Here is a 26,361-nt window from a genome sequence, read left to right as displayed (position 1 = left end):
AACTCCTTCCCGGGCAGTCATGGACGGGGCCCTAGGTGGGAGGTCGCGCGCGGGCAGGTTGGATGGGTGGACAGATAATCCATCATCTTATGTAACCGCGGAGGAGAAGACTAATTGTGTAGGAGGCTGGCGCGCCTGCCTCTGCCCTGATGTGTGTGAAGAGGGGTTCGCGTCCTCCTCTGCACACTGTCACTGTCACATCTGAGGGCCACAGAGCCCCGCCGGGGGACCCCTCCGAGGCCCCCTCCCTGGTCATTCTGTGCCTTGTCCACGTGAACAGGCCTTTGGGTTTCTCTCCAGCGTCCATTGTGTCAGTTTACACCCCCACCCGGGGGACAACAGACCCAGCCTCCAGGGGACTCAAGGCCCTCTGCAGTCCCACGTGGGCATGTTCTCAAGAGGGAGACTCCTGCCCTGGGCGTCCACAGCAGGCTTCTTACGAGGCTGTGCTTGATTTCAAAACCCTGTGTGAAGGTTAACTGGGGGGCTGGGAGGTTGAGGTGCTGGGTGTTTCCGTGGTAGGTGCTGGTTCTCGGGGCTCAGTGGGATTGTGAGGCACTGGCGGAGCAAGTTTCTAATTGTACTGAACAGTTATGGCCGTGCTTTGTCAGCCGGTGGCCTGCAAAGCCCTCCCTGTAAGCTCGCCCAGGCTCTGGACAGCCCCTGGGACACTTGCCCGGTGGCCCCTTTTGCTGTCAGCTGGATTTTAGGTGGCACACTGTCTTCCAATACGGCTTCTAATAGAGGTTTTAAAGTTTCAGCTCCATCACGGGGAGAATTCTGAAGCCGGTCAGGATTGACTAAGTCCGTTCTGGAGCCATGTTAGAGCTGCTGGTAAACACGAGTCAGAGGCTGGTGAGGAATCAGCACGTAAAAGGAACAGTCTCTGGGGTTTTTGTGTTTGGTATCACAGAGAATCTGTGGCATACGTTTCTGTTGGTGTTGGTCTGCAAACGCTATCAGGGAAGGGAGGTTTATTAAGTTATTAGTCATTAATTCCGTAACCGTTTGCTCGTTACTGCAGGGGGTGGAAGGGAAGTGCTGGCTAGAGGATCTCTTTCCTATTTTCCCTGCCTCTGCCATGAAACCATGAAACGGGAACTTTCATGGTGAGAATCACGAGGGGTGCATGGCGTGGCTACACTCTGGGGAACCCCATGATCGTCCTTTACTAAAACTCTTATAATCTGGGCAGTGAGGCATGCAGTCAGGGCTCAGCAGCTTTGAGATGGAGCTGTGATTTCTCTGGAGACCTGAAGGGAGATCTGCCGGCAGGATAGGGGCAGGAAGCTAGTAGGGTCTGAGTGTGAGGACTGTGCACCCCTCTGGAAGCCAGCTGGAGGGTGTCGGGTGCACATTCAACAGGCGAGCCTGTGCTTTGTGCCGGTGGGGCAGTTGATTCATGAGCTCGCGTGGAGGAAGCGTGGCAAAGAGCCCTGAGCTCTGCGAGGCTGGACGTGGCAGGCCTTCGTGCCCGCGGGGCCGTGCCCCCCGCAGCCGTCCTGGTCACAGCACGCCCACACTGCAGTGCCACCAGGTTGGCTTTGTAGGTGACACTCTTCCTGACGCTCCGTGGCTCGACTGCCAAGTCTTGGAGTGCCAGTGCTCTTTTACCCTTTTGTGTTATGTCCCTGGGGAGCTCAGTGTTCTGACGCCGAGCCGGCACTGGTGGGGCAGCGTGGGCACCCTGGCCAGGCGGAAATCGGCCCACACCGAGGCACAGTCAGGGTGCAGCTGGAGCTGCCCGTGTGGACCTGGCTGGTCCACCATCCTGTGGGGGGGGGGGGACGTGCTGCCTCTGCGCCTGGGTCGGAGGCTTGCAGAAGTGTGGCCGGGCTGTGGCCCTGCTCAGTGTCCCCCGTGCTGCAGCCCAGCTGTTTGCTTTGGCCCTGCACCGTTCCAGCTGCAGTTCTGAGTGCTGTTTGCCTTGGCAAGAAAGGGAGCAGCAGGGACACTGGTCCTTGGCCTTGCTGATTAAAAATGTGAGAGTAGAACATACTCCTGTCTGGAAGAATCAGCCACACGGACTTTTACCTCTTTCCTTGTGGCCCGGTCCCTATGGGAGCCACGTCCTGGGGGAACTTCACAAGAGGTGCAGGGAGAGAAGCGGAATGGCTTCCAGGAGGCCGCTGAGAGCTCACCTTCTGACCTGGGGCAGGGGGACACACACTGAAGCCTTTTGGGGGGAGGCATGGGCCTGGGCCCTTTGGGGGCTGGAGGTGCAGGGAGCAGAGCCTGGTGTCCAAGACCTAGTCTGGAGGGCAGCCCTGGGTGGTTGCCTGGAGTGAGGGACAGAGGGGGGCAGGCATCTATTGCTCAGAATTAAGCCCAAACCACAGCCCTACTGGGAGAGACCTTTGAGTGACCCTACATGCTGGAAAGAGGCTTCTACAGTCGCTGACTTCACTTCTCTAGGGGGGTTTGGGGAGCAACTGTCAGGTTGGTGTTTCTCATGGTCTTAAATGCCGAGAGAAGCTGTGGCTCTCGGCCGACCTTATGAGCCTGCAGGGTGGCAGCTCCGGCAGCTTCCCAGGATCAGTGGCATTGCTTGTCCTGAGGCTGTGGGCAGGTGGGAGACAGCCTGAGGAGGAAGACTCCCTAGGAGGGCTTCGGGCGGGTGGTTTACGGTGGTGTGGCTCTGGGGCCTTGGTCGACAGGGCCAGGCTGTTCGCTAGAGGCCATCTGCTCGTCCTTACCCCGGAACTGTTGTGGGGAAGCTGGCCCGGCCATGCCATAGCTGCCCTGTGGGTGGTGGGTGACATGGGGTTCTTGGAGCCGGGAGTCGGTCAGGCTTGACACCTCTGGTGCCATTGGTAAGGGCTGGTGCCGGGTGGGGGCATTGGCGCTGGTGGGAGGGAGCCGACTTGCTGGCTTTTCCCACGGTGGCCTGGCCACCCAGGCCCTGCCCGCTACCCTCCGCTGTGTCCCACCCATGCCTCCAGGTGGGTGTTTGGGGGAGCTCTGGGCAGCCCTGTGCCGCCGGCCTCAGACCCGCTTTCCCCTCACCCACGGCTGGGCAGTCCCACCAAAGCGTTTGCTGCCCTCCGACCCTGGCATCTGGTGTGGACGGAGCTCAGCGGGCCCCCGGTTGGAGAAAACGCAGTAGACTGAGAGGCACTTCGTCGGCAAAGGAAGGGCCTGCTGCGAGGAGCAGGGCTGGTGTCTGCTTGGGGAGGAGGCGAGAGCCACAGTGCCATGCGCACCTCTGTGAACGCGCGTGCGTGCGTGTGCGTGCTTGTGTGGATGAACACGTGTCCACGCGAGTGTGCATGCCTGTGAGTGTGAACGCAAGTACGCGTGCGTGCGTGCGGGTGGTGCTTGTTTGGTTTGCTTTAAAGGTACTTTCAGGGGTGCCCATTGGGGTCCTATCTTCTGATAAGGTGGCAGGGCCTGCTGTCACCAACTGGACTGTCTGAGCTTCACTTCTCCTGGGTGTGCTACATGGCGTCTGTCCACCTCCGCATTTGAGGAGTGCACCTCCCACCCCCTTTCTGGAGTAGCTAGGGCAGCAAAGGGCAGTTTCTGTGGTGCGCTGACCTCGAGCTGACCGGCTGTGGCAGCTTCTTGTGCTCAAGTCGTCGCGGAGACTGTCGACTCCCTAGCACAGGACCCTTGCTGGCTCATGGGGTTCCTGGTGAACGGCCGATGAATGTAACAGAGCAGCTGGAGACGCCGGGCTCAGGCCTGTGGTTCTGCAGAGTTCTGAGCAAGTGTCTTGCCTGCAGTGTCCCTATGGGTCCTGCCCTGAACACACGTCCTGTGTTTGGGAGGTTGGCTTGGCTCGTGGGACTAACCTGTGGGCACCCGAGGCTCTAGGTCACAGCGGTGGCTGGTGCTGGCCCTGGGTTTTTGGGGTGCTGTCAGCAGGGAGAGGCACTGGCAGTGCCGCCGTCTTGTGGCTGCCTGGTTTGTGGTGACATCCCCCTGTTGGCGGTGACACCCCCTGGTTGGCAGTGACGCCCCCTCTTTTGCGGTGATGCCCCCCAGTTTGTGGTGAAGCCCCCTGGTTGGCGGAGAAGCTCCCTTAGGGCCAGCCCTGTCCCCGCCTCCCACGGCATGGATGTGCGGGTTGGGCTGCCTATGACAGGCAGCCTTTTGTGGGAGGGCTAGCTGCTGAGTGAGAGGGCCTCGTCCCCTCCTCCGGGCTCTGAGAGGCAGGCTGGCACTCCCGTTTGCAGGTCTGGGTCCTGCTCCGGAGAGCCCTGCTGTGTCACCGCAGGACTCGGTGGGCCACTGGTAGGGCTGGCCTTGCTGCTCACTTGTCCCCACTCAGCTTGGCCTGGCACCCTGGACGTTGCCTGTGCTGTCATCCTCCAGTGGGGACACCTGAGCCGTCAGTCCAGCGTGCGGGTGCCCTGGGCTGCTGGCCAGGCTGGCTCCTGTTCTCCTTCCTCGCCCCCAGGCGCACCGAGTCAGGGCCTGCCCTATGTCGCCTTCCTGGCCACTCGGGGTGGGGAGGCTGTCCTCATTATGGCGCAGACCTGTGTCCCCTGGATACGCAGCACTGTGCTACCACCCACTGACAACAGCCAGAGGAATTACGGACGGCACAGACCGAGCCAGCCCCCGCCTCCCCAGCGCTGATCACCGCTGGCCCTGAGTGGGCTGCATGACCGGGAGGTGGCTCGAAGGGCCCCAGCCCAGTGGGCACTGGTGGCTCCAGCCAGCGGCCTGAGGGGAGGCGGGTACCTGGGCTTCTCTTAAAGGGCAAAATGTTTTGTCTTCACGGGACATGCTGCCAAGTACACCCAGCCTTCCCCTGAGACCCTGCTTGGGATGAAACAGCCGGGTTTGGGGTGCTTGCATTTGTGTTACCATCAGCACCTCTGCCGGGGTCTGCCTTCCTCTCTGTTTGCTCCAGGAACAGCAGCTCAGTCCCCCTCGGGTTCTGGAGGCTGTGGCAGGTCTGTGTTCCTCTTTCTCGGGTCCCATGGGCAGGCTGGGTGTTGGCTGGGAAGTGGTTGGTCCTGCAGCATCCTGGGGCCTTGGTGTTGGTCCCCACGGTGGGGGGACACTTGGGCCTGTGAAGAGAGGGGCTGGGGTGGGAAGGCAGGACCTGGAGCCAGACCAAGCCTGTCTCTAAGAGGTCACCTTGGGGACAGGGGCCAGGGGATCTGTGCCCACACTGTCTGTGGGATCCCTTCTCCTGCCTTCAGCTCCTCCTACAGACTTGTACTGCAGGAGCCTCCATCTGTCCCAGAAACCTGTCTGGCTCTCTGGCTCCTACAGGCTAGCGGGGAGGAGGCTCGCCTGGCCTTTCCCTGCCCTGGCTCTGTGGCCCAACGGTCTAGTCCTTCGGCAGGTGCATGATGGCCAGGATGCTCCCAGGTCCCTGCGGGTGCCCCTTCCCGCTCCAGTGCCCATCTGGAGGCTGGCAGAAGCAGTCTTGACGTCTTCCACTAGGAGATGAGCTTCCGGAGGGCGCCACCGCCCACCCTGGGGGAGAGCACATAAGGTGTCTGGACACGCATCCCTGGACCCCACACCCTGAACAGAGAGATGTTGGGGCCAGTGTGGGCCACCAGGAGGAAACAAGGCCACCGGTCAGAAGGGAGCGCTTTCATATTTGAGATTTTTAATTTCCTACTTAACGGGGGCAGCTGGGGGGCTCAGTCCGTTAAGCGTCTGATTCTCGGTTTCAGCTCAGGTCATGATCCCAGGGTTCTGGGATCAAGCCCCACATTGGGCTCCAGGCTCGGCAGGGAGTCTGCTTGGTATTCTCTCTCTGTCTCCTGTTCCTCACACTCATGTTCTCTCTCCCTCTTTCTAAAGTAAATAAGATCTTAAAAAATTTTTTTCCTGCTTACGGGGACAGTTTTTTAAAATTATTTTGACAGTTTTTAGAAAGGTCTGTATTAAACATGTGTGAGATAGGTAGGGATTTGCTAAAACCTCTTCACATTCAGAATTTGGCTCTTCTGAGCTTCGTTTCGGCTCACAGCTCTCAATGTCCCGGTGTCCCCAGCACTGTTGCCTGGGCCATTGGGTATCAGTTGTCAGTTTTCCTGAGTGAGTCTCTGGAATGTTCTTCCAAGCCCTGACACCCATCCTGCTGTTTTTGTTGCCCACCCTTTCTTGTTTCTCCATCGAAGAAGGTTGTCAGACACCAGCCAGGACCCCTGTTCCTTCTGAGTTGCTAATGGCTTGTGGACGTGATGTCCAGGTTTGCCCCTGCCCAGGCACACCAGGACAGTCACAGGTAGGTGTGGGCCAAGTGATGACACAGGTAGCAGACCATGAAATGCACCGGGTTGTCATAGGTGTCTGCCCTCTGAAAGAAACTGACGTCTTGCTGTGGGAGTTAGGGGCGAGGACGGGGTGGGGGGTGTCGGAGGGGTGTCCCCATTCTGGAGCCAGAACACTGTCCATCAGGGTGTGTGCATCACCTGGGGACCACGCACAGTCACAGCTGACCTGCTGAGACAGAGTGGCCTCGCTGCTTTTGGCGGGGCTCTTAAAAGAAGGGGTTGTGGGGCTCCTGGGTGGCTCGAGCCATGATCTCAGGGTCCTGGGATCGAGCCCCATGTCAGGCTCCCTGCTCAGCGAGGAGCCTGCTTCTCCCTCAGCCTCTGCCTCACACCCACTCATGCGCGCTCTCTCTCTCCCTCAAATAAATAAACAAAATCTGAAAAAGAAATCTGAAAGGGTTGTGGCAGAGGCAGAAGGGTCACTGCCCAAGAGGAAATAGACCTAGGGCCCTCTGCTGCCCCCTGAGCCCACTGTGGGGCTGGTCCAGCCCTGCCCTGGGAGACACTGTCTGGCAGAAGAAGCCTGTTGTCTGTCCCCCCTTCATTCCCTCCTGCCTGCCCACAGAAGCCATGTCCTTTCCAGTCTAGGGACTGATGGCACTCAGGCCATGGCTGTCTTGCCCTTGGGAATCCAGGGCCTTGCTGGCCCCAGGCTGGAGTAGCTTGGAGGCACCTCTCGGCCAGGAGCTGTGGCCAAGCCAGCAGCAGGAGTCCTGGGGAGGGGGCTGTGAAGTCAGGTGTGTCACCCTCTCTCTCTCTCTGGCTCTGCCTTGGGGGCAGGGGGGTAGGCCGAGCTTCAGCCACGGGCCACCTGGGCTTTCCAGCCTGCTGGTGATCGTGAGTAACCTCGATGGCCATGGGCCAGGCACTGGTACTGAGAGCGCATGACCTCCTTTATCCCTCAGCCTGTTTCTCGAGGGGGGCCCTGGCTGTCCCTGGCTGTCAGGGGAGCCGCAGTGAGGCCAGGCAGCGTGTTCCAAGGCCGTCAGCTGGCCTGGGGCTGAGCTGGGGCTGAACCAGGCCTGCTGAAACCTAGGGCCGTCTGTTTTTCCACTCGGAGGTCCCGCAGACTTCAGGCAAGTTTTTCAGCTTCTGTGCCACCATTTTCTCATTAACGAGTAAATGGGTCCGTAGAAGACTTCTTGGCATGTAGAATGTATTGGTGCGTGGTGGTTGTCATCATTGGCTTTCAGAGCGCAGAGTTCTTCAGGGAGTGGAGGTCAGCCGCAGGGCAGGAAGGCCCAGGTGGAGGCCTCTGTGCTCCTGACTTCCTGGGTGCCCAGTGGCCTGTGGTCCCGTCAGCATGACAGCCTTCGGGCTGCCCGTCCTACAGAACGTGACAGCAGTGGGAGGGGGTTGGTTCCAGAGCCTTCCGAGGCTGCCTGCCTGCTTGCTCATAGGTAGTTTCTCATCCAGCGGGGAGCCCAGCCCTGTGAAGCTCAGGTCAGAGCCTTCTCAGGGACAAGGACTGGTCAGTGCAACATGCCAACTGGGTAAGCAGGAACCGGATCTAGTTTTGTTGTTGGCGTTGGGCCTTCATGTGGCGCCCGGGGGTTGGCCCAGTGTCTCCGGGGGCTCCAGCCACCATGACACAGCGCCGTAGGTGGTGGCTTCCACAAGACACCCGATTTCTGATGGCGGTGGGGGCTGGGAGTCCGAGAGCCAGGTGTAGGCAGGGCTGGTTCTCCTGAGGCCTCCTGGGCTGGCAGACAGCCGCCTTCTGCCCGAGTCCCCACACGGTTGTTCCTGTGTGTGTGTCTGTGCCCTGATCCTTCTTAGAAGGACACTAGTGAGGCTGGACCAGGGCCCACCCTGATGACCTCATTCAGCCTAATCAGTTCTGTCAAGGCTGTCTTTCCAAGTGCAGCCACGTTCTGAGATGCTGGGGGCTGGGGCTTCAGCGCATGAATTTTTCGGGGGCTGATTCAGCCTTTAGCATCAGGTGTAGCGTTGCCCCCCTCCCCCGAGGAGCAGTTGGCTGGTATGGTCGCAGGGAGTCCTGGGTGCTCTGTCTCTGAATTGGAGTGACAGGTTTCCAGGCTGGTCACGTTTGGGGCCATGGTGGTTTCTCTCCAGCCTTAGTCAGACGGCTGTCCTTAGGCTATATGGCGACACAAGGATGTCCACAGGAGCACACTGTGATTTTATCCTAAACGCAAGCATGGGCCTCAGCTCAGTGCTGAGCACAGACAGAAAGCAACTTGAGTACACAGGTCCCCTGGCGTGGGGCCCAGCGGTCAGGGGCAGGTGTGCTGGCGGGTGCCGTTAGGGGCCATGCCCCGTTGGAGTCTCCCAGACAGGAGAGGGGCTGGCCAGGCTGTTGGGGCCGTGTTTGGACCCTGCTGCAGGGTGTGTCTGGTTCCTGGTGGGGGGCAGGTAATCAAGTCTAAGGAAACGGTGGTGCTCCAAGACCCCTGAAAGGGGAGGGAGATAGCTGGCGGCCTGGCTGCTCAGGCTGCGGGGAGCCAGGACTGCAGAGGGGGCCAGAATTGTGTCCTTTGTCCCTGCGCTACTCTGCCAGTGGCTCAGGCCATCCCTGCTCCTGGGGCCTCAGGGCCCCCGAGTCCCCCAGGTGCCATGCCAAAGACATGAATGGTCACTTGATTGTAAGTTGGTGGCTTGTCGGAAAGCTGATGGAGGCAGGAACCCCCACCTCACTGCAGGGCGGCTTCTCGGCCTCCCTCACCCGGGGTGGCGGGCGGGGGGCAGGAACTCCAGCCCTCTGTGTTCTGGAACAGTCCAGTGCCCTGTTTCCTTGCACCAGCTCCCCTTGCTTTTTCATGCTCTCTCCTTGGGAGGCTGCGGCCAGGTTGGCCTCCCCGTGCCCTGTGTGCTCCTTGCCCCTGTTGGCGGCTCTGGGCCTGAGGCCATGCGCGTCCATGGCAGGGAGTTGTGACCTGAGGGGGGCTGTGGGCTGTGGGGGCTCATGGCCCCTGGGGGAGTCCCGTGGAGAGTATGGGGAGGGGGCCTGATGCTGCTAAAGGGTAACTGGTGTGAGTTGAGTGCTGCTTGGTTTGTCCCTGCTCCCTGGGGGGCGTTTTCTGTGTCCTCTGCTGGCCTTCACTCCCCCAACATCACCCCAGTGGCTGTTTTGTTCTGGAAGCTTCACTGCCTCCAGTCATTTTCTGAGCAAGTATGAACACAGTCTTACCTTTCCTCTGGCTCTAACCCAGCGAGATCCAGGTCAAGATCCGCCTCCTCCAGGAAGCCCCCCTCCCCAAGCACTCACTGAACGCCCCAAGTTGGCATTATTCCTTCAAAAAGGACCCCCAGGATGGATGTTCCAATTTTTAAAGGGGGACAGAGCCTTCCACCTGCCCCCACCCCCAGGTGGGAATCGTGCAGAGCTACCCCGAGAAGCCAGGCTTTCCTGGCTTGGCCTGGTGGCCCTTCCCCCTGCCCATCCCCGGGCCCCCTTGCCCTCCACCCAAGGCCCCAGTGAGTCAGTGCCCTTTGTGGGGGCTGCGGCAGGCAGGCCTCCCCTTGGAGGATGGCTGCCACCTTCCCGGACAGCTCCTGGACAGCAGGCCACCACGGTAGACTTGGGCTGTGAGCCCCCAAGCTGGTGCCTGCTCATCGTTCAGTCGTGACAGAGGTGGGACATGAAGACAGGTGGTCAGGGGAAGCCGGGCACTGGGCCCCGCGGCTGGAGGCCGTGTGTCCTGGGTAAGCAGATGGGGCGGGCACCCTGGCATCAGCCCTCCTGAACCCTAACGTAAGGGTTACGGAGCAGGTGCACGTCGCCTCATTCTGGTGTTCCTGGACGGGGCTCCCAAGGCAGCCCAGGGCAGGCGGAGTTGTGCGGATGGCACCTGGTCCAGCCTTGACAGCCGTGGGGATTGCAGTGAGGCCTGTGTGCGGCAAGGGGTGAGCTCAGCTGTGCGGCCAGCCTGCGCTTGAAGCCGGAACTGGCTCCTCCAGGAACTAGAGGGCAGGCTCTTAACCTCCCCAGGCCTCTCTCCGTCCGTCTATACAGTGGGGCAGCGGCGCTCCCGGATCCGTCGGGTGAGGGTGCAGGGTGATGGGGGTTAAAGGCCGGGTGGCGTCCCAGCGCCGTCATGTTGTCTAGAGTTCTTCCAGGTGTTGAGTGCACAGAGAGATGTGAAGCCTGACTTGGCCACACAGCGCATTCGTGTGTGTGCACAGGACACAGGCAGACGCGCCCACCCCGTCCGGCCTTCGCTGCGTGGGCGGGGCTGGGGGGGGAGCACAAGGCATGTCACTTCCCCTCTGTCAGCAGAGTAACTTTGCTGTTTGTGACCGCCCTGCCAGGAAGGTGCTGGAGGGGGGCCATCACCAGGAACCAGAGCTGAGGCATGAACAGGATTCCTGAGCTAGCAAGCGGCAGACCTGGACACGGGCCCACGAGCAGGCTGGAGCAAAGTCCCTTGGCAGAGCGCCTTTCTAGAAATGGGTTGGCCACTCTCCTCATTCCCCCAAGGTGGAGACAAGGGTGTCTCACTGCCCTTTCTCCTCACTGGCCAGGCAGATCTGTGACCACAAAGTAACTCAAAATGCCTGCTAGTGTCCAGGCAGGCTGGGAGTGTCCTGGAGCCACCCAGGCAGGAAGGCTCCCAGGGCTCCCAGCGTGGTGGGTCCTGCCGACAGCCACCTGCACAGGGGCCTTCATCCTTTTACCTGTTACTCTTATAGAAATGTACGGCTGGGGTCCCTGGGGACACCTCTGCTGTGGAGGTTCATTTAGACTCCAGGCGCGGCCAGAGCATCCAGTGTTGGGCTATCCTGGCAGGAAGGTGACTGCACAGCATGCCTGAGCTTGTGAGTGTGTCTGGCAGGGACCCCTCGTCACTCCAACCCTTTCTCAGTGTGTATTTTGGGGGGGCATCCAGGAGCCCTTCTCAGATCCCCTAGCAGCCCACCTGGCACCCAGGGGCATTCCGTAACAGATGCTGAATGAACCAGTGAGTGAGTGAAGTGATTGGGGCCAAATACACTCGCGCCTTGAACTGTGTGGAGGTTAAGGGCGCTGACCTTTCTCCACCCAAAATTTAACTGATAGGCTGCTGTTGACCAGAAGCCTTACCGATCACGTGACCAGTCGGGTGTGTTACATGCTACGTTCTTACAATGGAGTTAGCTGTAGAAAATCATTGGAGGGGCACCTGGTTGGCTCAGTCGGTAAGCATCTGATTCCCGGTTTCGGCTTGGGTCACGATCTCAGGGTCATGGGGTCAAGCTCCGTGTCAGGTCTGTCCTTCTGCCCCTCCCCCTGCTCACACACACGCACATGCACACGCATTCTCTCTCTAAAATAAGTAAATAAAATCTTGAGAAGAAGAAAGGAAATCATTAGAAAGAGATCACATTCACAGTGCTGTCCTGTGTCCAGTGAACCCCCCGTGTAAGCGGACGCGTGCAGCTCTGTGCTGTTCAAGGGTCCGCAGGAAGGTTCTGAGCCCACAAAAGCTGCCAAAGGAATAAAAGACACAGGCTCCGCGTGGAGCCGCAGAGCTGGAGCCGATCTGGGGATCTCATTTGCATGCACAGGGGTCAGAGCTGGTCATCGCTCACATTGTGGGACCGTGTCCTGGCTCGGGAACGTGGCCCTGGAGCGTGGGGGGGTGGGGCTCCTCTGTGCACCCTGAGGCTCTCCAGGGCCCCCGCGTCTCGGGACTGGCGTGAGCCGGAGGATAGGAGGCAGGCTGCCCCTGGCCTTGCTCCTGGTTTCCTTCCCGGGGTGGGGTAACCACAAGGAAAAGCAACTCCCTTCCCCTCCCCAAGTAAATAGACCCCTGCTGGAGTGTTCGGGTGTTGGGCTCTCAGCTCCCTCCATGCAGGGCCCTGAAAAGATAGCAAAATCCCCATACTTCCGGGACCCGGTTCAGGGAGGAGCCCTCCTCCGTGTGGTGCTCCTGCCTTCCTGGGCTCCGGGGCCCCTCCTAGGGCCTGATTAGCGGAGCTGGTGGTGGGGTGGGTGTAGACGGGGCTCCCCAGCGCGGGCTGTGTGGGGAGGGCAGACGAGCCCCGTGCCGGGCCTCGGACAGCCGGGGTTCTAGGACGTCCAGTGACTAGGAGGCCAGTGGGTGACTGTCTGCCTCAGGCTTCCGTAGGAGGCCTGCTTTTCAGGCTGGGGAGCGGGCCTCTGCACAGAGCCGCAGGGAAGAGGGCAGTTCTGCCTCTACCCCCGCATCCAGGTGGGACGGCAGCTGCTGCGTGGCCAGGCCTGGGGTCCCGGCCCCCTGCCCTGCCCAGGTGCCTGACTGGCAGCCCGGCACCCATCCCGCCCCGCCCACTCACTCCCGCATTCCTCGCGCTGAGGGAGCGAAACCCGGCGGCTGTCCCCGCGGGTCGTTGGGAGGGTGTGGGCAGGCTGCCCCGGTGGTCCCCTCGCTTGGCCTGGGCGGCCCCTGGCCTGTTTCCTGCTGTCACTCAGGATGTTAATGGGGCTCGAAGGATGAGCTTGGGCAGAGTGTGCTCTTCTGGCCAGGAGGCTGGGGGTGCCGCGGGCCTGGGAAGGTGGGTGTGTTTTGAGCACCTGCTAGGGCAGTGTCACACCTGGGCCCAGCCCCACAGCGAGAAAAGGTCTTTATGCTGAAACTCTGCACATGTGGACTTGCGTGCACACCCACGTGAGCACACGGTCTCCTGCAGGCACCTGGGACAGGGGGCTCAGGCCCCATCCCACCCTGACTCCTTCACAGAACAGACACACATGGGGCGCCTGGGGGGCTCCGTCGGTGAAGCGACTGCCTTCTGCTCAGGTCATGATCTCGGGGTCCTGGGATCGAGCCCCACGTCGCCTGCTTCTCCCTCTGCCTCTGCACCCCCCCACCCCCACCCCCGCTCATGCTCTCTGTTTCTGTCTCTTTCTCTCTCATGAATAAATAAAAATCTTTTAAAAAGAAGAAGAGAAAGAACACGTGAACCCTGAGTACCCCCCTGTCCCGAGGTCTGCAGGCAGCTTGAGCCCCCACAGGCCCTGTGTTCACCCCTGGCTGGTGACCCCCCAAACCTGGCTTCCTACCCAGAATCCTCCGTCTGCCTGACCCTGCTGCCTGTTGGGGCATCCCGATTCCAGTTTCCAGGCCCTCCCCGGCTTTGGTGTGTCCAGATTCCTGGGTCCCCAGACCAGCCGCCTGCCTCCCCCTCGGCCCCGCATGCTCCATCTGTCCCCACATGACAGCGCCATGTGTACGGGGCACGCAGGCCCAGCCCCTTCTCCCAAGGGCCCCACTTCTTAGATCCCAAGCAGCTCCAACAGGAGTCCCCTCATCTGTTGGCGCCCTTGTTGAGAGTCTAACCGAGCAGCCTGAGGGGTCCCTTTGGAATGTCGTTGGACCACATGGCTCTGCTCTGCTCAGACCCTCCCTCGGCTTCCCATCTGGCCTCGGAAAGCAGGGCCTTCCCCACCCAGTCTGTGAGGTGGTGAGGCTGTGGGGCCGTGGGCTGGCCTGTTCCCTCCTCCTCACCGACCTTTCAGCCTGCATGCTGCTGGCTGTCCCTGGTACACCCAGGGGCTGGGCCCGAGGCCTCTGCCCTGCTGTGGCCTGCCCGTGGCCCCACTCCCATGCTTTCCCGTCTGCGTGAGCCCGAATCCCACTGTTGTGCTCTCTGCCCGCACAGAGTGCTTACTGCCCGCTGTGTGGTGTGGGCGTGCTTTCGCTCTCAGGCTGTCAGCCCCACAGGGGTGGGACTGTGGCAGGGTCACTGCTGTGTCCCCTGCGTCCGTCAGTGCCGGCCCCGCACGGAGCAGAGCTACCTTTGCTGCATCCAGACAGGAAGGCACACCTGCCCTGTTTCCTTTCCTTGTTCCCCATGTGGTGTGGAGCCTGGTGGGCACCCCTTCGACGAGCCTGAGGCCCAGCCCTGTATGTCAGTGGCTGGGAGCTCCGATGCAGGGCCTCATCCCTTGGAAGTGCAGGTCTCTGTCCCTTGTGTTGACACCCCAGGGTGGGCGGATGGCAGCACGCAGAGCCCTCCCCACTGGCCGAGGGCAAGGACAGGGGACACAGGAAGGGTGTTATTGGGGCTAGAGCTGGGCACACTTTGGGGCTCGGGGGTGAGGGTGCCCAGCCTCGGTTCACAGAGCAGCGTCTGGGGCTCCGTGGTCTGGGGCAGGGGCAGGCGGTTTCCTCTCTGGCTGCCTGTTCTCTCTTATCCTCAGGAAAGATCAGACAGACGCCCGTTGTAATCGTGGACCTGCACACATAGGATGTGGCCGAGACAGGTTTTCTTTGAAAGTTCCCGCAGTGTCCTTGCTGGCCGGGCTGGCTCTTGGCCGGCCGCGCTTGCTGCCTGATGGAACTCGCATTCTGCTGGTGTTCCGTGCGCCTGTTTTTACGCTTTATAATTAAAACCTTTATTTGGCTTTGGCAGTGAAAATCTAATTTCTTCCGACGCACAATGGCAGTCCATTGGGCAAACAGACCCGGCCTGCTGGATTATTCACAGTGTGGTGTTTGCAGATCAGGCTGTGGGTCCCGCTAATCAGAGCTGATGTTTGGTAATTGATGTGCTGAGGGAAGACTTCCGTGGGAGGGGGCCCCAGGCAGCGCCGTGCGGCTGTGTGTGGCTGGCAGGAGGGTTTTCCTCAGCTGACTCAGCCCCCCAGACAGGGTAATGGCACCTCAGCAGCACTTCTGAGCGCCACTTGTGCGGCAAGCACTGCGGCACCGTCGGTATCCTCTTGTTGGAGCCGCAAAGCCCCAACGCACTGCTCCATCCTTGTCGCCATTGCACGGAGGTGAAAACCGAGGCTTGGGGGGGTCTGCTCGAGGGTGGGGCTCGGGTCTGGACTCAGAAGCCTGACCGCGGCTTCGTGGTCTCCACCTGTGGATTTTCTCCTCCTACTGGAACACTCGCAGGGTCCCTAGGTCACCTGGGTCACTCATGCCCTTTCTCTTCTTGCTTTTCTCAGACCATCATGGAGCAGTTCAACCCCAGCCTCCGGAACTTCATTGCCATGGGGAAGAACTATGAGAAAGCTCTGGCAGGTAAGGCTGTGGGGTGGGAGCAACGCCCTCGCGGCAGGTGGCCAGCTCCCGGAGCCAGATTAGAGTGGAAGGCGGGAGGGTGTGAGGTCACACCTCGGAGGCCGGTGAGCCCTGGAATCTGCACCCACTGTTGTCCGCGGCCTTGTCCTGGGGTCGGTCTGGGCTGTGTCCGCCCACAGCACCTAAAGACGGTGGGCGTGGATGTCTGTCCTCAGAACCTTCGTCTTGGGGGCGCCTGGGCGGCTCAGCTGGTTGAGCGACTGCCTGCGGCTCAGGCCATGATCCTGGAGTCCTGGGATCGAGTCCCGCTTCGGGCTCCCTGCTCGGCGGGGAGTCTGCTTCTCCCTCTGACCCTCTTCTCTCGCATGTGCTCTCTCTGTCTCTCTTTCTCACTCTCTCAAATAAATAAATAAATAAAATCTTTAAAAAAATTTAAAAAAAAAAAATAAAAAAGAACTTTCGTCTTGAAGCTGCAGGATGGGGCTTGGGGCTGGGGCCTGCACGGCTCCCTGGCAGGTGAGCGCCTGCACCTCACGGAGAGCCGGGGCTCAGGGCGCTGGGGGCGTGGGCTCGTTCAGGGAGGGGACGTTGGTACCAGCACAGGCTGTGGCTATGTCTGGGCCCTTCCCTCCCAGCAGAGGCGCTGAGTCACGCTGTGGTCAGGGACGCCCGGTTCTCAGCGACCCATGCAGGTCCCCCCCACCCTTGCCTGTGTCCCCCCAGCGTAGGTGTCAGGCTGTCGCTCGAACTGTGGCTCCCTTGTGAGCAGAGCCCGTATCCTGAGCAGGGAGGCTGTGTCTGTAGAGTGTACCCCCGCCTCTGGCAGCTGCCCTGGTGTGTCCATGGCCCCATGGGGACTCCGCTGGGTGGGCTTCAGGTTGGGGGCAGCAAGGAGAGTGCGGCGCTGGGCAGTCTCCGTGGTCCCTGGGGACAGAGCACCCGGTGGAACGGGTCTCTTCCTGGACAGCGGCCTTGCTGGTCTGCCGCTGGAGGAGTCTGGCCATAGTCCGCCACCTGCCGTGTCTCGGGGGCAGGGAGGACACCGGTCATACGCCAGTCTACCACGTGGCTCTGCACCGCGGCCGTGGCCCTTCTCCCGGGGGTGCGGCTGTACACTGATCCTTTTGAAGGAGAGTGGTCTTGTTGTCACACACAGATCCAGCCAAGAGTGTGGGCAGGGCTCCTCTGTTCCTCTGTGTTGGGGTCGATGGCACTGACCAGCAGCCCCTGGCCATCTCCCTGTTTCCACGTGGGTATGGAGGGGAGGGGCCTTGCGCTGCCTTCTGGTTTGGGGGCACACACCGTGTTCTGCACCCCGCAGGCTCTCCCGAGCTGCCCTCCCTTCACCCTGCCCCTGCCCCGTAGCCCTGCACACGGGGACACTGCCCCGGGAGCCCACCGGTCCCCCGCAAGAGAGGAGGCACAGCTGCTCCTCGGAAGGTTCTGTTCCTTCCTCGAGCTGAAACCCTGCCTGTAGGGTCTTAAAGAGAACGGCAGGTCCCAGGCCATGGTGATGACCTCTGTGCCTGCCAGGAGCTGAGAGCCGGCTTGGCCTCCGGGCGAACATCCCCGGTCAGGTCTGCTGCCCCGAAACACTCCGCGAGCAGGACAGGCACGCGGTCTGCAGGCTGGTGGAGGGAAGAGGCGAGAGGAGGCGGCCCAGGTCTCAGGTCCTCCGAGCAAAGCCCCTCATGGTGCCCATGGAGCAGGACCGGGCTCTCGTCTCTCCCTGGCTGGGGCTGACTTCTGTGCACCACGCACGCGGGGTTTTGCACGTGGCTGACGGGGGTCCCTCTCTGGAGCCACCGTCCGTAGGACTCTTCTCACCTGGCCTCCTCATGGGGAGACGTCACCTCACTCCCAGGCAGTCCTGGTCTCCCCTTTGATGTGAGGCCAGGTTTCCTTCCGGGCCTTTCTGCGCCCACTGCGGATCCCCGTGAGGCGCTCGGGGGGGCTGTGTGTGGAGAATCCGGGCTCTTCCGCTGCCCGTTTTCCCAGACTGGCCCGTGGCACCGAGCCCAGCCGGCCACATCAGCACCGTCCCCTCCGCTGCACTCGGCCTCCCCCATGCCACCCTTGTGCCAGGCTTGGCTTTGATCAGCTTTAAGCAGCCCACCCCTCCTGGCAGCCAACACCGTCCAGCCGGTGGGGGCGCCGAGGGCACGCTCCTGGGCACGCACTTCGTTGGAAGCCACCTAAATAAAATGTGACGATGTGCCTGGTTAGGCACCCCGGCCTGGGTTTTGGAGGGAGCGGATCAGATGTTGCTGTCCCGTGGCTGGCCCTGTCCTCCCCCAAGTCTGCAGGGCGGGTGGGCCCCCGCGCAGACGAGGTGTTTGCGGGTTCGCGCAGGGCCAGCAGGCACAGGGCTCTTCCCTGGGGTGCCAGGTGCACATCGAGTGCGGCCGCAGTTGCTGTGGGGCAGGCCCTTGATGTGGGCTCAGCTTGGAGAGGTGAGGGGCACTGTCTGTCCACGACTGGCTGGGAGTCTCTGTGCGCATGGCTTTGTGCCAGCTCCTGCCTGGCGGGGTCTTGTCTCATGTACTTGGTGGGCCCTGCCACCCCTTGCCAGATCCAGGCACTGGTGATAGCACCCAGCAGTTTGACTCGAGTAGCCCTGGGCCTAACCCGGCACCACGTTCTTGAAAAGAAAAGCAGCTCTCACAATTGCAGCAAGAGAAGGATGTCAGCCAGAAACGGGGAGCACTCAGCCCAGGCAGAAGGGCCGCGGAGCACCGTGGGGGGCTGGTGTGCACCGCGACCATTGTGTGGGTGCTGAGGGTCTCGTCTGTCCATAGGACGTGCAGTAACCGCTCCTCTCTTCTCTCCCAGGTGTGACCTACGCTGCCAAAGGCTATTTTGACGCCCTCGTGAAGATGGGTGAGCTAGCCAGCGAGAGCCAGGGCTCTAAAGAACTCGGTAAGATCCCAACACAGCAGAGACCCCCAGATGGCCGCTAGGTCCTCACATGTGCCTGGGTGGGGCTGGGGTCCCAGCCTCTGTCTGGTCCTGCTTCCGCTGGGGATCAGGTTCTTATCAAACAAGAAGCTTTTCTGAGAGGACTGTGACCCTCAGAGCTGGCGAGGGCTGTGAGATACGGCTGCATGTGAGTGCTGCTCAGAGCGCACACTGTTGGGTCAGCCCCCCGAGAAGCGCAGCGTGGGGTGAGGACACGGGTGGATCCGCTGGCTGGTGTGGGGCGCCGTGTGGAAGCAGAGCTGAGGTGATGAGGAGCATTCCTGGTATTATAGGGAGACGGGACGCCGACCCATTGCGCAGGGTGACCTGGTTTTGTGAAAGGACGCACCGGCGTGCGTATCACACGATAAACTGAGGGAAAGGCCCAGAAGCGTAGCAGGTGGAGCTCCTGGGATGGGTCATTCTGTCTATGCTTTCGCTGTTTTGCAAATTTTGTACCGTGAGTTCATGTCGCTCCTAACCCAGGCGCACAGAAGCGGGGAAAGTCTCCCTTGCGTGCCCAGAGGCCCTGGGCGTGCTGGCAGCTGTGGGGCCCAGGTGACAGATGCAGCTATGGAGACTTCTGGGGCTGGGGGCAACAGGCTGGGTGGAATGCGTGACCGGGGCCAGACCCTGCACACAGGCTGGGCTCTGCTTGCATGGGTGATGGGCAGGCTTTCGTGCAGCGTCCGAAAGGCTATGCTGCTCCCTAGCTCTGGAGGGCAGCCGTCTGGCCTCCATGGACACCGAGCCGACCTCCCCCTGGCAGAGGCAGGAGGACGCGGAGGGACTGAGGGGTGCTGAGGGGGTGAGGGGTGCCAGCGCGGCCTCGCTGGTGACGTGCGAGACACTCAGGCTTCGGAGGCCTGCACTCCTCTGTGACAAGGGGTGCCCATGGTCCAGCCGGCCTGGGGATCAGAGGCCACATGTGGGCCTGCCTGCTACTCCTGGGCCCCCTTGGCTACAGCTCTTGAGGGCACGGTCTGGGTCCCCAACCCCCTCGGAGGGGACTCAGTGTTGTGCATGACCCACGTGAGTTTGCACACAGGCTCCTATCTGCGAAGGGGGCATTTTACTGTGGTGGTCAGTCACGTGGCTGCCGTAGGGCCCAGGCCCGGTGGTCACGCTCACAGAAAGGTAAGGGTCTGCCCATGGGCAAATGCGCGTCTGTGTGGCCCCAGGATGAAGGTGGGCGTGTGCAAAACTGCGGTGAGGTCCCAGAGCTTCCTGGTGGCAGAGTCCAGGGTGCTGCCCTACTGCAGGCCCAGCGAACGGCTGGACGGCCTTGTGTCGCGGAGCTGGGCAGTGAGGCAGGGAGCACGCCGGGGGAGGAACGGCCTTTCACTGCTCTGGGGGCTCGTCCCAGCTCCAGCTGGAATCAGGGAGCTTCCAGTTTGCTTCTGTGGGATTTTGGACTCTGTCCTGAGGTTACATGGAGCATGGGGTCTGGCACCTGGTAGAAATTTCTTGTGTGTGTCCACAGAGGTGGCAGCGAGGTGCCAGGCAAACTGAGACCTATGTCCTCTCACCACGTGCTCTGGCCACAAACGTGGGGCTCCCTTGGTCAGCCAGGTCTCCCGTTCTCTGAGCACCCACAGTTCGGGCTTGCTCTGACACCATCTACCTGGAACAGCGTGTCCCTAGTGAGCCACACTTCTGTGGGACTTGGCTACAAGTTAGGGGTTCCCATGAGCCCTTCTCAGGTTGGATAATTTGCTAGAACAGCTCATAGCTCTCAGGGGAATGCTTACTTACGTTGACCGGTTTATTCGGAAGGGTACAACGAGGGATACGGTTGAATAGCCAGACAGAGAGAAACATAGGGTGGGATCTGGGAGGGTCCCGAGCTCAGGTACCTCTGTCCCTGCAGAGTTGGGGCTCCCCCCCAGCAGGTGGGTGTGTTCGCCACCTGGAAGCTCTCTGAACCCTGTGGTTTAGGCATTTTTGTGGCGGCTTCATCCCGTGGGCACAGTCAGTGCCTCAGTCTCCAGCCCCTCTTGTCCCTGGAGGATGGGGTGTGGCTTAAAGCCCAGCTTCTGGTCGTCGGGGGTCTTCCCGGTGACCAGCCCCATCTGGGAGCCCACCCAGAGTTGCCACATTAGGACGAAAGGCGCTGCTATCACTCAGGGGCTCCTGAGGGATTTCGGGGCTGTGTCAGGAGCCAGGAGCACAACCCGTGGGGATTTCTTCTGGTGTGAGCCCTGCTCCTGCAGGCAGATCTCTTCTTCTGGTAATAGTTTTAGTGAGACGTAATCCACATGCCGGAAACTTGCCCGTTGAAAGTGGACAGTCCAGTGGTTTCTAGCATATTCACAGGGCTGCACCAGCGTCTGGTTCCGAAGCTCGACCGTCACCCACTGCAGCTGGAGGACCTGGACCCCAGTGGCCCTTCCTCCAGCCCCCATCAGCCACTCATGCGTTGTCCCCCTCTGTGCATTTAGTGGCTCCGGGCATCGGGCAGTGACCTGTCGTGACCTTGGAGTCTGACTTCTTTCTGCAGAGGAAGCTAGCATGTGTCTGCCGGCCTTGGGTGTCGGTGGGATCGTGTGCGTGTACTGTGCTGTGATTTTGGCCTGGCTGCTTTTATCTGCAAAATTATTGTGAAAGTTAGCCACGTCTCTGTGCGTGCCAGTGGTCCCTCACGCCTTGGCGCCAAGGGCTTCCCGCTAGGTGGGGGCGCCGGCTTGTTCTGCCTTCTGCTGAGCGACGTCTGGGCTGTTTCCAGTTTGGGCATTTCCAGATTTGCATCTTGCTCATGAACCAGTGGCACGCTGAGCATCTTTTTGTGTGCTTGTTTCCCTTCCTTGGCTGGGTGTGTGTTCACATCCTTCTCTCCTCTCGGTGGGGTTTCTGTCCTGTGATGGAGTTGTAGAAATTCTCCATGTTCCAGATAGGAGTGCTCCGTCAGGTGTGCATCTCCCAGACGGTTTCTCCCAGTCTCGTTGGCCTTTCATTTCCGGACCGGTGTTTCTAGAAGAACAAACGCGTTTGATTTCAGTGAAGTCCAGTCGATTGATTTTTTTCTTTGCGGGTTTTTATCACTATTGTGATTCTGGCTGATTTTCATCTTTGCTTTTTGTCTTCATTTGCTTCGTTCTTGGTGTGCTCCTGCCGATTCATCCGCAGACCTTGGACACGGTCCTGGTTAGTCCGGCTGTTTCTTCCCCTTGGAAGCGCGCCCCCCGGCCCCGTCTTCCCACTTGCTCGAACCCCTCCCGCCCGCACCCCCCTGGGCACCAGGCGTCCCTTTCCCGGTCTCGGGCCTGTGTGCTCTGGCTCCTGTTTCTCCGTCAGTTGGGGGATGCTCGGCGCGTACGTGGGAAAGTACCCGACCCCTTGTCCGTCTGCACCTGTGTCTCTCCTTGGCGAAAGGCTCGGCTGACTTGGAACTGCAGGTGGGGGGCCGTCTTGCTTCTGGGTCCCCTGACTGCCAGCGTTGCTCTGTTGCTTTCTTCGATGCAGGGTATTACTTTAGGGGGAGTGTTTTGTGTTTCTCCTCCTGGAAGCGTTTGCGGTCTTCGTTCTTGGGGTGCTGCAGACCTTCTGACCCTGTGTCTGTGTGTGTTGTGGGGAGGGTGCAGGCGGGGCTGGAGACCACAGCATCCCCGAGGGGTGGACAAGGTGTGCGGCCTCCGGGGCCATGGGTGGGGTGACCAGGGGCTGGCGTTGAGCTGCAGCCCGGCAGCAGAGGGCAGGAGCAGGGGACGCACGCACAAGTGCAAAGGGGCACAGATGAGGCTGCTGGGGGCTTAGAAGAGGCGGGGCTCTGGGAGGATGGATTTATACCTTTTAGGAGGATGCCCCCGTACGGTCCCCAGCAGCGAGTGTATGTGTTGGCTGCTGTAGAACATTCCACAAACACACCGTGAACACCGTGTTTCTCTATTCTCTCTTCGGCAGTTGGGTTATTCTGAGTGGGTTTTGCCGCTCTGAACGAATACGTCCACAGGACCGTGATGCCGAGCCCTTCCCCACGGTGACTTCCATGGCTGCCCTGCTAGGCCACCTCAGACGTGGCACCAGGGCTGCTGGGCAGGCGGCCCCGGGCGCTCCCCGCTGTCGTCCTGTCGTCCTCTGGGACGGGAGTGAGTGCGTGGGCTTGCGCCCAGCTTGTGCGGTTTCTGTGAGTCTTGGCTCCGCTCTGTGACGCTCAGCACCGCCACGTTCTCTCTTCACGCTCTCATGCCACATCTGCATGGGCAGGACCCCCCCCCCCAGGCCACCCTGACCCCTGGGCAGACACCGCAGCTACCGGCCCGCTTGGCCAGCCTGGCCCTGGGCTTGGGGAGGCACAAGTCATGCTTCTCAGACCCCAAGAGGTAGTTATTTTCATTTGTTATAACTTGGGGCATCCGAGGTGCCGACGTACCAGGGGCAGATGATGCCGCCAGGGGGACGCCCGCCCTGGGCTTGTCCCACACGGTGACCTGCTGAGAGCGGCAAGGTCTTCCGGCCCCTTCTGAGCCTCTTGCATCTGCTCCCTGCCTTGAGGCCCGGGTGGAAATTTCACATTTGGGATCCTTTGCTCTTGGCTAAGTATGGACAGGTTGGGGTTCGGTGGCACATTTTGGCCGCTGTCCCCATGGAACGTCATCGGGGTTTTAGGTGTCGAGGTCACCCACTGAGGAGATGCTTCGTCCTGGTCCCCATCAGTCAGCGGGTAGCTGGGGGCATTGGTATGGGCTCCCCTCCCCTCCCCTTCCTGCAGGCTGGTCAGGACCCCAGCTGAGGAGCCCATGCGTGTTCCCAGATGATCCTGCATCTCGGGCCCTCGCTGACAGGCTGCTCTCTCTGGCCCGGGGCCTCGTGTGTGTGCACGTGTGCTGTGTGTGGAGAGAACACCTGTCCCCTGATGACAGGTGCGGGTTCCCTCTTATGTTCCAATCTCGGGAGTTTACCATTCTGATTAGTGAGCCGACGAGGCGTGCACCGCGGCCCCCCAGGACAACCAGCCAGTGGGTTTCTCATGTAGTTCGGCTTTCTGGGGTTGCAGGCTGTGAGGCTCAGCGTGCTAACTGCATGTGCGGTCACATGTTCCTGAGGGGCTAAACCTCATCCCCACGTGGTGACCTTCGCTGTCCCTTTGTTTGGTGTTGAGTTTGGTTTCCTGCTCCTCTTCCCGTGTACGGTTCCCACGGACTTGCTGTTTCTGATCATTTCCTCCTGGCAGACCTTTCCCCCCAGGACGGGAGGGGAGAGCAGTGAGTCCTGTCTGAGAACCAACTAGCCTCGGGGGGCAAGCGCCCGGGTGGGGGGCCTGGTCCAGGCGCCGGGAAGGAGCCACCAGGGCTGTTTGACCAGGGGTTGTTTCCAGAAATGTCACCTTGCCGCCCAGCACAGTGGGCCTTCATCCGTCCTCTGGCTGCTGACGTCCTGCCTGGGTCTCCGGTGTGGCCCCCCCGGGGGCTGGAGGTCAGACACCCTGGCCGCTCCCTTTTGTGGTCTGACTCCTCCGGCCCCCCGTCAGGATGACGCGAGCAGACCCTCATCTGACTGCTGTGCAGGACGCTGCACCCCAGCCCGCTCCCCTGCAGAGCCTGGCGTGTGCCTTCGCCACCCAGAGTGAGGGTCTTGAGCAGCACATGCCCCTCTGAGGTAAACCCCAAAGCCGCGGGAGTGGAGAGGCTTCGGCTGTGTGGTTTCCCACTTCTGAGCGAAAGCCCGGCCCCCAGCCGGCATTTTGTGCTCCCGGGGCAGGCAGCCCCTGGCTCCGCCTCTCTCCTTGTGCAGGAGGCAAGCGGCCGCGCTCTGCCTTTGGCCCCGCCGGTCTCTGTGCCCGGCTCCAGAGCTGGCAGGGGGCACCTCCGCTCGGCTTCACTAGGACCCACCCCCCCGCCCCCCGCAGCGAAGACTGTCAGGCCTTCACTTTGATGACACAGGCCACTTAGGGAGTGCAGGACCGCCGCTTTCGGAAGCTGCTCACGGCCTCTAGGCCCCTCCCAGCAGCCACCCACACTTGACCGTGCCGCTGCCTGAGGCTCTCAGACCTCCACCTTCTGGGCTCTGCTGAGGCAAGCCCCAGTGCCACCTCCCGCCCTGCCACGGGGTAATTACAGAGCCATCCAGCCTCGGATCTGAGAGGACGCGGGCGGCTCTAACAAGGCCCTGCTCTGCTCGGCATCCTCGTGGTTTCTGTGCCTGCTCGGGCTCGGGCTGACCGGCCGGCGATAGGTCTGCCGGCCAGCGTCCACAGCTCCAGGCCAGTCTCTGGCACGTGGCCCGAGGAAAGGCACTCCGACCGTGTGCCTGTCCCAGGGCCCTACACGGGGTTTGGGGGACTCGCCCGATCCGAGAGTGGCTACAGCCCTTCCACCCGCGTCTCTCTCCATCTGAGTCCCTTGGAGGGTGGGCAGGAGGCCTGGTGCTCTGGCCTCTCCCCGATCCGTCCTGACCACGAGCAGTTAGAAATGCCATCAGCCTGATGCGGGAGCACAGCTGTATCCAGAAGGCTCCCATGGGGGAGCGGGTCAGGTTCTCTTCGCCCTAAAGGAGGCTGGTGTTTCCATGGCTCGGTGGGGGCACGTGCCGTCCGAGCACCTGCCTGCGGAGGGCTGAGCCAGGGAGGACTCACAGCGTCCTCTGGAGGCCAGGGCTCCTCCAGGCTCTCCGCTACTTGAAGGGTTAAGTGATTGGAAATTTCAATTCAGGGAGAAGCAGGAAGAAGAGAGGAGAGGAGAGAGCCCCTGGCGCCGTCTCGTCCGCGTCCCCGGCAGCACCTCTGTTCTCTGCCCCACTGTGTGCGCCTCCGGCACGTGCCGTCTTGGCTGTGTGTGCCCCCCTGCCCAGGTGTGGAGGGGCTGGCTCCTGGCCCTCCGTGGCACTGCCGTGCTGGTTCCCCAGCGTTGGCTCCTAGGCGTGTCCTGCTCCCGGGGGAGTCAGCCGCTGCTCGGGGCGTCCGTGCAGCGGAGGCTGCTGTCTCTGTGGTGCCCCCAGGGTACGGCGTACCTGAGCACGTCCCACCTGCTGGACGAGGCCTGCAGCCACCGCCCTGGCTCTCCCCTGCAGGGCCACTGTGTACCCGGAGCCGGGCGGAGCCCAGGGAGGGAGTGGGAGGTGGGGGCCGGAGTCCCAGTGCACCCGGGCTCCTGGGACACGTGTGGGGGGACTCGGGCTCTTGGTGCTAGAACCACGCAGGCAGAAGAGGACCACGTTGCCTGCGTTTGGCCTTCCCTGCCGCTGCAGGGAAGCCTTCTGGAGGGTTCCAGAGTTTTCACAAAGTGGCACTGTTTGAAGAGAAGTTGTGGTGACAGCGAGCAGGGCAGAGCCTCCACTGAGCCTGTGTCCCCTGCACGTGGCCATGCTCTTGTGCCTGTGTCCCCTGCACGTGGCCATGCTCTTGTCGCAGCCCGCCCAGTCCACGGCCTGCGCCGGTTGCCTCGTCTGTATGAATGGCCGTTTTGTTTCTGCTCTCTGCCTTTGAAGTGGCGGCTGGTTTGAGACCCGCAACATGTGTGGCCTGCAGGGCCGCCGTGGGCCCGTACCCGCACCGCGAGAGCCTCTGGAGCGGCCTGCTGGGCGCCGCCTCGGAGCGGGATGCTTGCGCTGGGAGGCGGCCTGAAACCGGGCCTGCTTTGGCCCCTGAGTCACTGGATTAAGGAAGGTGTGGCCGGAACACTGCCCTGCCCTTGGCCGCTCTCCACCTGTGGTTCCCGAGTGAAGAACCAGGCCAGGGTTGCCATGCCGCCCGTGGAGAACCCCCTGCGGGGTTTGGGTGCCTCGTCTCAGTCCCGCCCGCAGAGCTGGCTTTTCTCAAACTTGGCCTCTCCCTGAAAGGCATGGGTGGCCTCACCGTGGCGTGCCCTTGGCAGTGTGACCCCAGGGACCTTGCAACTGTGGCTAGAGGGCCCCTGAAGGCAGAGGTGGTTCTGAAGGGTACTGAGGCTGCCCACCTGCTTGGGTTCCTGTGATCTCGTAAGGACGAGAGGTGGTCTGGCTGCGTCCCCCCCTCCCGTGTCCCTGGCCATGTCTGGCAGAGCCGACCGCACGCCTGGCTGAGGAGCTCACATGTGTCCCTGCCTCCCCTTCCGGCACCTGACAGCAGTCGGTCTGATGAGCCACCTGTTGTCGGACCCTGACAGCAGAAACCTGCCATTTGGAGGCTTCATCAGATCCACGCCTTGGGAGCGATTTCACATGCCTGAGGGGCCTGACTCAGAGCCCCCGTGTCGCCCAGCACCTCGGCCCCATCATGCCTAGATCCT

The 26,361-nt window shown here is 61.3% G+C and overlaps 1 protein-coding gene across 8 annotated transcripts in view; it reads left to right on the top strand.

The window, feature by feature from the left end:
• Positions 1–26,361, top strand: part of BAIAP2 (BAR/IMD domain containing adaptor protein 2) — a 66,694-nt gene that overhangs the window by 518 nt on the left and 39,815 nt on the right. For 7 of the 8 annotated variants that reach the window (XR_012376216.1, XM_073886149.1, XM_025859696.2 and 4 more), the window contains exons 2-3: positions 15,127–15,202; positions 18,035–18,121. Coding sequence is in view for 7 of the 8 variants with exons in the window: in XM_073886149.1 (XP_073742250.1) it covers positions 15,127–15,202; positions 18,035–18,121 (163 nt within the window). In the remaining variant the exon portion in view is untranslated. Of the gene's footprint in view, positions 1–7,271; positions 7,325–15,126; positions 15,203–18,034; positions 18,122–26,361 lie in introns of those variants that run through there. The other variant, XM_073886148.1, reaches the window with a different exon arrangement.

The sequence above is a fragment of the Callorhinus ursinus genome, unplaced genomic scaffold (assembly GCF_003265705.2).
Source record: "Callorhinus ursinus isolate GAN/ISIS: 27379988/994484 unplaced genomic scaffold, GSC_fseal_2.0 scaffold68, whole genome shotgun sequence".
Taxonomy (NCBI): domain Eukaryota; kingdom Metazoa; phylum Chordata; class Mammalia; order Carnivora; family Otariidae; genus Callorhinus; species Callorhinus ursinus.
The sequence above is the reverse complement of the archived record's forward strand: the minus strand, read 5'-3'. Positions and strand labels throughout refer to the sequence as shown.